General features: G+C 48.0%; 1 protein-coding gene across 1 annotated transcript in view; it reads left to right on the top strand.

Moving 5' to 3' along the window:
* DENND3 (DENN domain containing 3) overlaps positions 1-12,287 on the top strand; it is a 79,091-nt gene extending 66,804 nt beyond the window's left edge. Inside the window, exons 20-23 of the mRNA XM_008073163.2 lie at positions 1,623-1,756; positions 10,331-10,449; positions 10,534-10,671; positions 12,087-12,287. Coding sequence (XP_008071354.1) covers positions 1,623-1,756; positions 10,331-10,449; positions 10,534-10,671; positions 12,087-12,287 — 592 coding nt within the window. The remainder of the gene's footprint in view (positions 1-1,622; positions 1,757-10,330; positions 10,450-10,533; positions 10,672-12,086) is intronic.
* Positions 12,288-14,373: the final 2,086 nt, after the last annotated feature.

Here is a 14,373-nt window from a genome sequence, read left to right as displayed (position 1 = left end):
CAAGCCCCGCCCCACCACTCACCATGTTCTAGCAAGCCTGTATTTCATTTTTGCATTCGTTTCCCAGGTGGCCATGAAAGAGCCCCACTACCTAGATGGCTTAGAACGACAGATATTAGTTCTGGAGGCCAGGATTCAAAATCGAGGTGCCAGCAAGGCTGTGCTCCCTTACACCTGCAGGGGAAGAGGCTTCTCCACATTCCTCCAAAATCCTGGGCATCCCTTGGTCAGCTCTGTCCCTTCACGATGTTCTCCCTCTGTGCATGTTAGCTCTGGGCCCAATTTCCCGTTTATAAGGACACCAGTCATACTGGATTAGGGCTCACCCTAATACCTTATTTAACTCGGGTACCTCTGTAAAGTCCCTATTTCCAAAATCGGGTCACATTCTGAGGTAAGGAGGGTTAGGACACCAGCAGGTCTTTTGGGGGGCCAAGATCCTGCCTAACACTTAAATACCTCTTTCATGGCTTACCTACATTAAGAATAACAGTACCCTGAGGACAGATGTCTGCTCAGGCTGTGTGTCCTGTAGGTAGAGCATGGCCTGACACCCAGTGGGCCCCAGGGAAGGAAGAGGACCAGGTGGAGGGAGCGGGGGCTCAGTGGGGGGTGGGAGGTGTGTCTGAGGCCCCCCACTTGGTTGGGGCAGCCCAGCCCTGGGCATGGGGGTCACTGCTCCCCACCCCCTTTTCCCCTAACTTGGTCTCAGTGGCGCCCTGTGTCACGCACTGTGCAGGCGAGATAGAAGGTACTAGCTTGAAAGTGAACCAAGCCCCGGGGACAGAGGGCTCATGGAACACTGACCAGAGCCCACCCCAGTCCAAGCCAGGGCACTGAAGCATGCACATGGTCACATCATGGTTTTACTCACAATACTTCTGCAGGCCTGTAGCCAATGGTGACAGGAGATGGGGGCATCCTGAGAAACACGTCTTTTTCTGTGGAATTGGTTACATTTTTTTTCTGAGCTAGGGTCTCACTCTGTTTCCCAGGCTGGAGTGAAGTGGCACAGTCACAGCTCACCACAGCTTCGACCTTCTGGGCTCAGGGCTCAAATGATCCTCTTACCTCTGCCTCCTGAGTAGCTGGGACTACAGGCGTGTACCACCATGCCCGACTAATTTTTAAAAATTTTTTTGTAGAGACAAGGTTTCGCTATGTTGCCCGGCTGGTCTCGAACTCCTGGGCTAAAGTGATCCTCCTATCTCTGCCTCCCAAAGTGGTGGGATAACAGGCGTGAGCCCTGGGCTGCTGGAATCCGTTATATTTTATTTTATTTTATTTTTTGAGTTGGAATCTCACTCCGTCGCCCAGGCTGGAGAGCAGTGGCACGCTCACGGCCACCGCAGCCTCGACTTGCTGGGTTCATCTCGCCCAGCTAATTTTTCTTGATTTATTGTAGAGATAAAGTCTCACCAGGTTGCCCAGGCCTCCCAGAGTGCTGGGATTGTAGGCGTGAGCCACTGCACCCTGCTGGAATGGGTTACATTTTAACTAAGCCTTGTTCTGGCCACATTCCTAGGATGTTTGCAAGTTAGGGTAATTTGTTTCCTGGATTAAAACGTGCACAGCTTTTCCAGGACCCGAAGTAAATGTGAGTGTGTCTTTTGTACCTCCAGCGTGGTTTACTCGTGCAGCATAGACGGGATGGTGCTGGTGTGGAACGTGAGCACGCTGAAGGTGACCAGTCGCTTCCAGCTGCCGTGTGGCGGCCTCACGTCCATCAGACTGCACGGCGGCCGGCTGTGGTGCTGTAAGTCCTCTGCCTCCACCATCACACTGGGTGTCCCTCCTGGGAAAAGGACACCCAACAAAAGCAAAAGCCTCTGCTCCTTTGCTTTTCGCATGCCTGGTTTTAATTTTAATCTCTGGTTCCTGACCTGTGCCCCTCCAGGGAGCCCCCGGTTGGCCCCATCATGTTTCCCTGCACGGGGCCAACTGGGCGAGGCTGTGCTGTGTGTTCTCCTGGCCGGAGAGTCCGTGGACCCAAACCGGGCACGTTGCCAGGGAGTGACGGGAGGTGCAACACTTTGATGGTGGCTCACAGTCCGTGGCTCTGAACATCCCAGCACAGAAGTTGCTGCACCTTGGTCTTCCTTGGTGTATGCCTGATCACATGAGTGATGCTCAGGAATGTGTTGCTTTTAACTGAAGCATAGTTTACATAAAGTGCAAAAAATAGGTGTATGGTTTGTTGTGTTTTTACAAACGTAGACACCCCAGCGCCGACCTGCTGGGCTCTGGCGATCCTTCTGCCCCAGCCTTCCAAGTAGCCGGAACTACGGGCGCTCCATACCACGCCCAGCTAATTTTTTGATTTATTGTAGAGATGATGTCTTGCCAAGTTGCTCGTGCTGGTCTCAAACCCATGGGCTCAGGCAGTCCCCTCGCCTCGGCCTCCCAAAGTGCTGGGATTATAGGCTTGAGCCATTGCACCTGGCCCTGAATATATTTTTAAAATTTTTGCTAAAGAAAAAATTTCTTTGGTCTTTCAAAGAAATTAAGAAAAAAATTATTTTTGCCTATATACTTACCTTTTCTGGTGAGTTTCATTCCTTCCTAAAGACACAGGCTTCCACCTTCATCCTTCACCTGTAGCCTAAATAATTTCCTTATTTATTTATTAAGAGCTGGAGTCTCACTCTGTCACCTAGGCTGGAGTGCAGTGGCATGCTCACGGCCACGGCAACCTCAGCCTGTTGGGCTCAAACATCCTTCTGCCTCAGCCTTCCAAGTAGCTGGAACTACTGGCGTACGCCACCATGCCCAGCTAGTCTTTTTAATTTATTGTAGAGAAGAGGTCTCACCAAGTTGCCCAGGCTGGTCTTGAACTCCTGGGCTCAGGCAGTTCTCTTGCCTCAGCCTCCCAAAGTGCTGGGATTACAGGCGGGAGCCATTGCGCCCAGCCAGTATTTCTTATAATTTGAGTCTGCTGAGAATAAATTCTAGGCTAATCGTTTTAATTTTTTCAACTACATTATTATTCCTTTTCTAGCTTACTTTGTTTTGAATGAGAAGTCTACCATCATTCTTATTATTCAGCTGAATATAATGTGTCTGTTTTCTATAGCTGCTTTTTTTTTTTTCATTCAGGGTCTCACTCTGTCACCCAGGCTGGAGTGCAGTGGCACTTCATGGCTTACTGCAGCCTCGACCTCCTGGGCTCAAGTAAACCTCCTGCCTCAGCTTCCTGAGTACCTGAGACTACAGGCACATGCCACCATTTCTGGCTAAGTTTTTTGTTTTTTTGTTTTTTTTAGAAATGAGGTGTCACTATGTTGCCCAGGCTGGTCTCAGACTCCTGGGCTCAAGCAGTCTTCCTGCCTCGGCCCCCCAAAGTACTAGGATTACAGGTGTAATCCTCTCTAGCTGCTTTTAAGGTTTATCTTTGATTGGACAGCATAGAGTTGGACTACTGTGTGACTAGGTAAGAAGATCTTTGTGTTATCTTACTTAGAGTTTATTTTCATGAATTTTAGGAAAAATTTTAACCATTATCTCTTCAAAAATTTTTTGCCCCATTCTCTCACCCCCTGTTTTCTGAGATTCTAAGTATATATTTCAGACCATTTGGTATTGTCCCACAGATCTTGGGTACTGTTATGCTTTTTTTCATTCTTTTTTCTCTTTCTGCTTTCATTTGGATAAGACCTGAACATTTTTTCTATGTTCTGCCTCCTGTTAAATCTCTCCAGTAAATTTTCATTTTAGTTCTACAACTCCCATTTCTCTTCTAAATTCTTCATTTCTTTACCCATTCTCTCTATATCTTCCTGTAAGTTTAAAAAATATATTTGTAATTATTGGTATAAAGTCCATGTCTGCTAGATACTGGATCATCTGTCATCTGCTGTTTTTCTCTGGACATTTAGAAAATGTTTTCATGCTTTGCATGTATGGTGATTTTTAAAATTATATATATGGTGATATATACGGTGATAGATGTATGTGTTCTTGGGGTAGATGTGACCATTTCATACATCCTTATAATTTGTACAAATCAAATAAGAGTGCTTGAGATAAGTATCACCTAAAGTATTTGTCTTGTCGCCATGCTAGAAACATTCAAATTATTCTCTTCAAGCTATTTTGGAAGGGGTAATAGATCTTTGAAAACTACAATCACCTTATGATCTACTGAACACTAGCTTTTCTTTCTTCAATCAAGCCATCTATTTGTACCAATTAGTCAGTTTCTCTTCCTCCTCCCTTTTCCCCTCCCCTTTTCCACCTCTGATAAGCACCAGTCTACTCTCTGGCTTCATGAGATCTGCTTTTTTAAGCTCCCATATATGAGTGAGAACATGCATGTTTGTCTTTCTGTACTTGGTTTATTTCACTTAACATAATGCCCTCCAAATCCATCCATCTTGCTGCAAATGACAGGATTTGATTCTTCTTAATGACCGAACAGTATTCCGTTGTGTACAGATACTCACATTTTCTTTATCCATTCCTTCAATGATGTACACTTCATTTAATTTCTTTAAATCTTTACCATGTACATAGCACTGCTATAGACATCAGAGTATAGGTGTCCCTTTGATATATGCTCATTTCCTTTTCTTTGGATAAATACCCAGTAGTGGGATTGGGGGATCATCTGGTAGTTCTGTTTTTTGTTTTTTGAGGAATTTCCATACTGTTTCCCATAATGGCTGTGCAAATTACATTCCCACCAACACGTATGAGCATTCCCTTTTCTCCGAATCCTTACCAGTGTTATTTTTTGTCTTTGTAATGATAGCCATTCTAGCTGGGGTGAGATGATATCTCATCGTGGTTTTGGTTTGCATTTCCCTGATGAGAATGATATTGCTATCTATCTCTTAATAGGTAGTTTGTGGCCGGGCTTGGTGGCTCAGCCTGTAATCCCCAGCACTTTTTGGGAGGCCGAGGCGAATGGATTACATGAGCCCATGGGTTCAACACCAGCCTGGGCAACGTGGTGAGACCTCATCTCTACAATAAATCAAAAATTAGCTGGGTGTGGTAGTGCACACCTATAGTCCGACTACTTGGAAGGCTAAGGTAGAAGGATCGCCAGAGCCCAGCAGGTCAACGCTGGGGTGGCCGTGAGTGTGCCACTGCACTCCAACATGGGTGACAGAATGAGACTTCAACTCTAAAACTGTGGGGGGCCAGCCCCTGCAGGTTTTGAGGGTCCCTGGAAAGAGGTGGCGGCGTCGGCGAATCTGTAGGGATAGATATTAAAAGAAAGAAAGAAAGAGACTGCAGGAAAAAGAAAGAGACTGCGGGAAAAAGAAAGAGACTGGACTCTGTCTAGTGCAGAAGCCTTTATTGGAAGTTACAGCGGGTATTTATCCCCAAATTTTACACTGACAGTCTCACAAGTCTTTCACGTGAACACAAAGCCAGGTGCATGAGGGGCGTCCCCCACCCACCAGATATTTTCTCAGGTATGAGGAAGGTCAAACCCCAAAATTGTCTTATTGTTCCCTATGCTAGTTAATGTTCCTCAAAAACAATGCAACAATCCCTACTAGCATCTTGATGTTCTCATAATCAATCACTTTTAAAGCTCATGCGCACATAACACCCATGATGACTAACTTAAATCTTATTACCTTTCTATTCTATGCTAATTTTACTTACACAGTTGCTATGGGAGCTCTTAATTATAGCTTAAACCAGTTCCTAAAGAATGTGGCCCAGTCCAAAGATCACGCTGGGCCTTTTAGGATGCGGCCCAGTCCAAGGTTCACAGTGGGCAACTTCTTGGAACAATCGATTACAATCTCTTAACAAAATGGCTATTCTAAAATCCTATATATCTATCTTAATTTCTATAAAAGTTTCTAATTCCTAATCCTAATATATAAAGCTGATCATCAGCAATAAAGTTTCTAAAAATAAAACCCAAATATAAACTGTAAATTGTACTAAGGCCAAAACCACAATAGTAGAAAATGAGAACAATGAAATTTCTAAAGTTAGCTGTATTCTTATTAAACCTCAAAATATCATGATTGATCATGCTTGAACTAACATGATTCCCTGACGTTAGCATGACCTATTCTACAATACTTTCTATGAATAAAATAAATTCAATTTCTATAATAGGTAGAAAAACCCTAAACTAACTGTAGCTAAAGCCAACCTAAAAGAATGCAGCCCAGTCCAAAGTACGCGCTGGGCCCTCAGGAATGTGGCCCAGCCCAAAGTTTGTGCTGGGCCATTTCTGGTAACTCTAGATAATCTTCTATACCATCTAAAGCTGAAAACAGCTCTCCATAAGTATATACTAATTCTACAAATAAACTTTTAAATCTTATAAAGAAGCTTGTATCATATAAAAGGCTCCCAAATGTGACCTGAGTTTGAATTATATCTAATGCCTAAGCCGAAACCGCAGTTCATGGGAAACAGGAACAATGAGTTTCTAGAGCGAGCCATGCCTGTCACAGTCACAGAGCCTTCAGCTCAGGTCAGCAGAGTTCCTTTTGGCTAAATGTGAAAGGGAGGAGAGAATGGAGTCAACAGCTCCCTAACGCATCCTAGTGGTCTTAGGGTCCACGGCCCTCCCTGATCCCTAATGCTCAGTGGGCCTCCGTGCCCGGCTCCCAACATAAAACAAACAAACAAAAAATAGGTAGCTGGTAGTTATTATTGTTTTTGATAGATCTGTCTTTTGGGCTTCATACTAGAGTTATGAGTGGATTACACATCACAAGCACAGCATGAGTACTCTAGGTTTGTCCATGTACTTAATTTTAACTGTGAGCTTTATGCCTTCTCATGTGTTCTTTTTCCACATTAGGATTTTTTTTCCCTTCAGATTGAAGATGTCCCTTTAGCGTCTCCTGTAAGATAAGTCCGATGGTGGTGAATTCTCTCAGCTTTGGGCGGGGGGGTCTGGGAAAGATTCTCTCTCTCTCCTCCTTCATATTTAAAGTATGACTTTGCTGGATACAGTGTTCTTCAGTGGCAGTTTTTTCTTTCTGTTCCTTGAAAGTGTCATTCCATTTCCTCCTGCCCTGTGTGGTTTCTGCTGAGAAGTCTGCTGTCAGGAGAACTGAGCTTTTTAATGTTGTGTGCTTCCTTTTTCTTGCTGCTTGTAGGAGTCTTTCTTTGCCCTTGACCTCTGAGAGTCTGATTGTTATATGCCTAGGAGAAGTCCTATTTGGGTCAAATCTGTTTGATATTCTCTGACCTTTCTGTAGCTGGATATTTATGTATTTCTCATGTTTTTGGTGAGTTTTCTGTTATTGCTTCTTTGAATAAGCTTTCCATTTATTGTTTCTTGCTCAGCTCCTTCTTGGACACCAATAATTCTTACATTTGGTCTTTTGAGGTAATCTCCTATATCTCGTAGACTGTCTTATTCCTTTTCTCTTTGTTCTTCTCTGACTGTGCATTTTCAAATAGCCTGTCTCTGAGCTCACTGATTGTTTCTCTGCTTGATCCATTCTGCTGTTGAGAGCCTCTGATGAATTTTTCAGTTTAGCAAATGTATTTCTCACTTCCAAAATTTGTTTGACTTTTTAAATATTATTTCAGTGTCTGTTAAATTTCTCTGATACATTTCTGAATCATTTTCTGTTATCTTGGAGATCACTGAGTTTCCTTAAAACTGTTATTTTGAACTCTTGATCAGAGAGCTCACTATCGCCATCTCATTAGGGCCAGTCATTGGTTCCTTGCTTTGTCCTTTCAGAAAGATCATGGTTCCCTGTTGGCTGTTGTTTCTTATGGCTGTATGTCTATGTCTCTGCACTGAAGGCTTAGTTCTTTATTCCAGTCTCCTATGCCTGGCATGTTTTGTTTTTTATTGGGCATTTTGCTTAGAGATTCCTTCCTGCTAGGCCACTGCCTCCCTTTTGGCTCTAGGTGGCGCCATAACCCCAGGTTTGCCTCAGTGCCAATAAACGACGGGAGCACTGCCCAGCCTGAATGGGAGCAGTCCTAAGGCGGATATCCCCGCAATGGGGGAATGCCCGCTCTGGGTTCATGCCCAGGAGACCTGCAAAGGTACTTCCTACAGCACGGTGCTGCTGAACAGCCGCTCTGATGGGCATCTCCTTTGACTGAGTTGCAGAGCAGAGTGTCCAGGGCTGGGGATGGGAGTCCTCCCTCCCCCCTTTGTCTCTGGCTGTCCTCTGGGATATTTCTCCCTTTAGACACTCATGATGCTTCCCATGGACTAAGGCAGGGTCAGGTCTTCTGCCAGGGAACCCATGATGATAGCGAAGCTGATTGTTCTCCCTCCGTGTCACTTTTTCCATCCAGTGTAGGAAACATAAGTTAGAGGAGTATTTTTCATGTGCCTGGTACGAGGCAGAATTGGTGGAGGGGCCTCGTGGATGTGGAAGTTCAGTTCCCTTACTGTCTGCTCAGTATTTTCACTTCCCTGTGGCCCTGGGAACTGTCTTGTCCTCATTTGAGTTAAGGGATATTGCTGGTGATAACCATGGTGCTGTATATTTGGTTTTGGTTTTCTGGGGAGTGGGGATGTGAAACTAGCTTGTATCTCTGCCGCCATTTTGGAACCAGAAGTAACACGTATAGTAATGTTTTTATCATGTCCTGGACATTGTTGATGGCACATTGAAGAGACTCTAGGTTATATCTTTCTTTAGCTGGTCATTAAGCAATGGCAGATTATCTTGTACCTGTGTGGAGGCTTGGTTTTCAGTTTTGACCCTAGAGCAGAGCCCTCAGTTCAGGTGTGGTCTTTATTCCTAAAACATAGGCTTTCTGAGGTTTCCAGGGAATACTCAAGTCTATACCAAGCCTATCTACCTTGCAGGAGCTGGAACTTTGAACTTTTGTCTCTCTAGAACTAGGAAGCACTGGAATGTCCTCTCAGCTCTTGAATGTTCCAGCTGCCGCTTTCTTTTGTTTATCTACAGTTTAGGAATCAGCCTAGGATTTGAGGGAAATTCATATATATTGGTGGGGGGGCAAATCCCTCATTTTGAGGCTACTTCCCCTCCATTTCCAGCCACACTGCCAGCCCCAAAGCATCCCCTCAGCTGACTCAGACTGCCACACCCTACTGGAACCTTGGCTCCTCAGTGCCCTTGGGTAAAGCCTGGCAATTGTGCAGCTCTCCACGTTTGCTTCTCTTCTTTCAGGGACCATATCCCCTCCGCTTTGGTTGGTCTCCAGTGGCTGTAGGACATAGGTGTTTGTGTGTGCTTGTATGTGCGAGGTGTGGGGTTGTGAGTGTCAACTCCTGGATGCATTTCAGATGAATATAGCTGACCAGATGCTAAGGTAAACGTCGAGGCCCTGATGTTCTCTTGGGCCCCCTTGCTCGTGAGTCAGCCCCTCCCTCTGGGCCTGGAGGGGCGCTCCCCAAGGACCGGGCTCGTGTCTTCCTGTTCTCCCATCTCCGAAGCTAGCACGGTGGCTTTGGCATTTGCTGGGAGGTGGGTGGAGATGGAGGGATGCATGCAATACAGCACTAGGAAGGAAGTCGGGTGGCATGGTAGCTGTTCCTTACAGACGATTTCAGTCTTGATTTTGTGCCCTCTCTGCAGTGCTAATTTTGAGGGCTTGTAGGTCTCCCAGATGTGACAACTCTTGGTTTATGTACAAAGACATGTCTACATGATCAATAGAAATGGGCTGAGAAGCTCTCAGAACAAACACAGATCCATGCCCCTAGAGCAGGGGTCCCCAACCCCCGGGCCACGGACTGATACTGACCCATGGCCTGTTAGGAACCGGGCCACACAGCAGGAGGTGAGCAGAGGCAAGCAGACCTCCATCTTCTGTCAGATCAGTGGGGGCATTAGATTCTCACAGGCCTGAGCCCTGTTGTGAACTGCGCGTGTGAGGGCTCTAGGTTGCGCACTCCTTACGAGAATCTAATGCCCGGTGATCTCCCACCACCCCCATCTGTGGAAAAATTGTCTTCCACAAAACCCGTCCCTGGTGCCAAAAAGCTTAGGGATCACTGCTATAGAGGCAAGGTATTGTTGCCTTGTATTCTGACACTCACTCATGGGGCTTTGGCTTCAAGTGATAGAAAACCCCAAAGCAACTGTGGCCAGAAGCTTCTGAGGATGTGCCACTTCTTTTCGCCATATGGTGCAAAGCCTCAGAGGACAGCACTGGATTCCAGCTGTCTCCTCATCAGTGAAAAAAGGGCTCAGGGTCTCAAGGCTGTGCGTGGACAGATGGTAAGAGAGCATGGCTGCACCGCCCCCAGGGGAGCATCACGGCACAAATACCAAGTTACCCACCAGTGCCTGTAGAAGGAGCTGGCCGTCTCTGGCTTTGGTGCTGACCAGTTGTTTCAGCTTTATGTTTCAGATTTGTTCTGCCTGTTCCCCATCCTGGCTCTTCCATCTTGCAGGTACAGGTAGCAGCATTGTGGTTGTGACACTCAATGACTTTTTTCGTCAAGAGTTGAAGGTCGATGAGAACTTCAAAGAGACGAGCACCACCTTCCTCGGTTTCCAGCTCCTTCCCGAGGTATCCCCACGGGGTCTGTGTGTGCCCGGTCACGTGGCCCTGGGCTGCCGCAGCCCACAGCCCACGCCGTGATTTCTGTTGCAGCAGGAGCAGCTGTGGGCGGCTTGCGCGGGCTACAGCGAGCTTTACATCTGGAGCCTGAAGGACTTGGCCCAGCCCCCCCAGAGGGTGCCCCTTCAGGACTGTTCCGAGATCAGCTGCATGATCAGGGTGAAGCAGCAGGTAGGGCCCAGGGCCTAGTGCCCCCTCCGCCGGGCGCTCTTTCCCCTCCCCACCCCGCTGTGTCTCCACCGCTCCCCAGGGAGCCAGTCGCCACACCGACTCATGCCTCCTGTCCTCACCTCTCAGGGTCCTTCTCCCCTTAATGGGAACAAGCCGAATACGGCACCAGCTGGTCTCACGGCTCATCAGACACCCCGGTTTCATCATGTGGTTAAAGCCCTTAGAACCAACTGTTTCCTAGGCGGCCACAGATTGCCCTGGCCTGTGCAGGCTTACCACAGCAGAGCCTTATTTTCTCTTAGTTTTCGGGGCAGGTAGTCTGAGATCAAGGTGTCTCCGGGCTGTGTCTTTCCTGGGGGCTCAGTGGGAGAACTCACCCCACCCCTCTTTCCGCTTCCCATGTTGCTGGCCGTCCTTGGTCCTTGGCTGCAGATGTGTCACTCTGACCCATGCCCATCTTCACAGAGCACACTCTCTGTGTGCCTCTGTGTCTCTTCTTATGGGGCCATCAGTGATCCTGGGTTAAGGGCCCACCCTATTCCAACATGCCTGCCTCTTAACTGATCACATCTGCAAAGGCTATTTCCAAACAAGCTCACGATCTGAGAGTCTGGGAAGGGCGTGGATTTGGGAGTGAGACGCTCCTCAACCCATGACCGTGTGCCCTCTGGCCACCCAAAATTCACATCTGTCCCACATGCAAAATACATTCACTTCCTCCCAACGTCCTCCAAAGTTTTAGCCTCATCCAGCATGAACTCTAACAATCTCTGGATGTGACCAGCTCACTCCGATGGATATGGCTCGGGTCCAGGCCTTCCTGGGACAAGACACTCCAGCTGTGAACTCGGGAAACTAGAAATGAGTTGTCACTTCCTAAATCTGATGGCGGGACAAGCAGAGGATAGACATTCCTGTCCCACAGGGAGAAACTTGACGGAGAAGGGGGTGATGGGTCCCACGCAAGTCTGAGGCCCAGTGGGAGAAATTCCATCAATTTCCTTCCCCCCTTAACTTTACTGAGATATAACTGCCAAGTAAAAATTGTAAATATACACACACACACACATTGTAAAATAATCACCACCAATTGGCATATCTGTCACCTCACATGGCTGGTTTTGTGTAGGTGTGTGGTGAGATCCCTTGCGGTCTCCCCTCTTAGCCAGTTTCAAGTACACCACACAGTATTGTTAATGACTGTCACATTGTCCACTGGTTCCAAGGCCTGAGAACTTGTGGCTTGGGGGTCCCTCCTCTGGGCCCACGAGGTAGCCCCTCAGCCAGCGGAAGCCCTGTCCAGGAAGGACATGAACTTGGGGGTACATGAATCAACCCAGGACACCGGGTAAAGTACTGCACCCCGGGAGGGTCTCCCTTTCCCGACTGACACCCCCTCCCGTTTCTCCCTGCAGATCTGGGTGGGCAGCCGAGGGCTGTCGCAGGGGAGGCCCAAAGGCAAGATCTACGTGATCGATGCGAAGAGGAAGACCGTGGAGAAGGAGCTGGTGGCACACTCAGACACCGTGAGGACGCTGTGCTCGGCCGAGGACAGATACGTGCTGAGCGGGGCAGGCGAGGAGGAGGGGAAGATCGCCATCTGGAAGGTGGAATAAGCCGGGATGTGTGCCAGCCACTGGGGGCCTCCCGCCTGCTTCCTGGAGCTCCCTCAGGGGCAGGAGCCCGAGAAGATGGGGTGGGAAGCCACACCCGGCAGGGGCGGGCCAGCCGGGGAAATGTGTGGAGCGTGTCTACCCTGTGGCGGGGACGAGACTGAGGACACGCACCATCTTGGGCTTCCTCACTCCCAGATTCGACTACCCCTGGGAGTGTTTCGTGCTGGGGTGCTTCTTGGGCAAGCCGCCTCTCGTTTGTGGCCATCTCGGCTGAGGCATTACCTGCCTGTTATCTAGAAAGTTCTGGAATTCACAACCAGCGGACGGCATTGGAGCCAGCAGCGTGGCTGAGTCCCACATGACCCGTGGGCCCATCTGGTTTTGCCTTGCCTTACCTCATTCAGTCATTCACTCACCCTATCCCTATTAGTTACCAGGGGACTGAGCCAGGGAGCCCTCCAGCCCTTCCTTGGCTTCTTGTTCCCAGCAAGGCCTGTGAGAAGGGGATTTTTTTTTTTTTTTTTGAGTTGGAGTCTCACTATGTCGCCCAGGCTGGAGTGCAGTGGCACGCTCATGGCCGCCACAGCCTTGACCTGCTGGGCTCTGGCGATCCTTCCACCTCAGCCTTCTAAGTAGGTGGAACTACAGGCTTGGGCCACCACGCCTGGCTAGTTTTTTAATTTATTGTAGAGACAAGTTGTCCAGGCTGGTGTTGAACTCACCCTGGGCTCAGGCAATCTTCTCACCTCCACCTCCCAAAGTACTGGGATTACAGGCGTGAGCCACTGCGCCCAGCTGAGGAGGGGTATTTTAAGATGGCCACTTTGTGCTCCGTCCCCCTCAGAGCAGGTGGCCAAGGCCTACCCGGGTGGAGGAGACACCACTGTGATCAGATTGATTCCGTTGGGGTTAGACCAGCTGAGGAGGCTCTGCCTTTGCGCCTTCTCTTTTTAATTAAGGCAGAATTTTTATAATGAAGAAACCCGGTGACCTTTTTTCTACCAAAGATCACAGGAAGTTCCATCTGAAATAGCATGGATGAACTAGTCTTCCAGTAAAGATACTATCAGACACGTGTGTACATTTCAAGTATACTTGTGTCTTGTGTGCACACTGTGTATGTATATGTGATGCTTTCTTATTTAACTGAAAGGATCTGACCAAATATTTGCAAAAAAGACCTGTTGCACATTATTACTATGATATTGAGTTCCATTCCTTCAGTGTTCTGCCAGGCAGGTCTGGTGTGGTTGGCGGGCGTGGAAGGAGCGTCTGTCCATCAGTGCATGGGGAGGGCATCTGGCCTGCCCCCTGGGGACCCACCCTTGAGCTGGACCCTCTGCCCTGGGACCTCAGAACCCAGTGCCAGAGCTGGCTCCGCTGAGGGCCTCTGAGTGTGTCTGCCGGGCTCCCAGGACGGGCCAAGCTTCAGATGCTCTCACTGTGCCTGCAGGCGAAAGTGGGGCCCTGGCCACTGGCTGGTCTGCATGTTGACCTTCTGTCCCCCAGGGTTGGGCTTTGTACAGCCACTGACTTCCTGGGGCATTCTGAGAATGTGGTGCATGGAAGAGCTGCGTGGCCTCAACTTCCACCCCACTGAAGGCCGTGCTTGCAAAGAGGGTGTGTTCTCCTTGTTTCTAGAAGGCAGGCTTGGCCACAGCAAAGGGTGGACAGTTGAATGTTGCTTTTGTAAACAGATGAAGACTTATAATAAGAGCCTGTCGGAAATACATGTGTAAATTATTTAATGCCAGCTCACACATAACCAGGTCTTCTCAGCTTGTGGGTAATAAATTCTTTTGTTTAATAAACGCTGGTGTCCACTTTCCTCACTTTATCCAACAGGAACTGGGTGGAAGAGGTCTCGAAAATAAGCCAGGACCATTTTGAATTTGCTCTCCATTCATCATAAGCACCAATCGAGTTACTTTAATGCAGATTTTCATTTCTTTTACTCCTGGTGATAATTTCCAAGATCTTATTTGACAGCGATTGCATTCGAAACCACCAGAGCAGAAAAACCAGAGGCTTTTAGGAAATGGTCATTTAGATAGAAGAGAAGAGATCAACAATGGCGCCAACAGGA

The sequence above is a fragment of the Carlito syrichta genome, unplaced genomic scaffold (assembly GCF_000164805.1).
Source record: "Carlito syrichta isolate Samal-C Ts95f unplaced genomic scaffold, Tarsius_syrichta-2.0.1 Scaffold315705, whole genome shotgun sequence".
Taxonomy (NCBI): domain Eukaryota; kingdom Metazoa; phylum Chordata; class Mammalia; order Primates; family Tarsiidae; genus Carlito; species Carlito syrichta.
The sequence above is the reverse complement of the archived record's forward strand: the minus strand, read 5'-3'. Positions and strand labels throughout refer to the sequence as shown.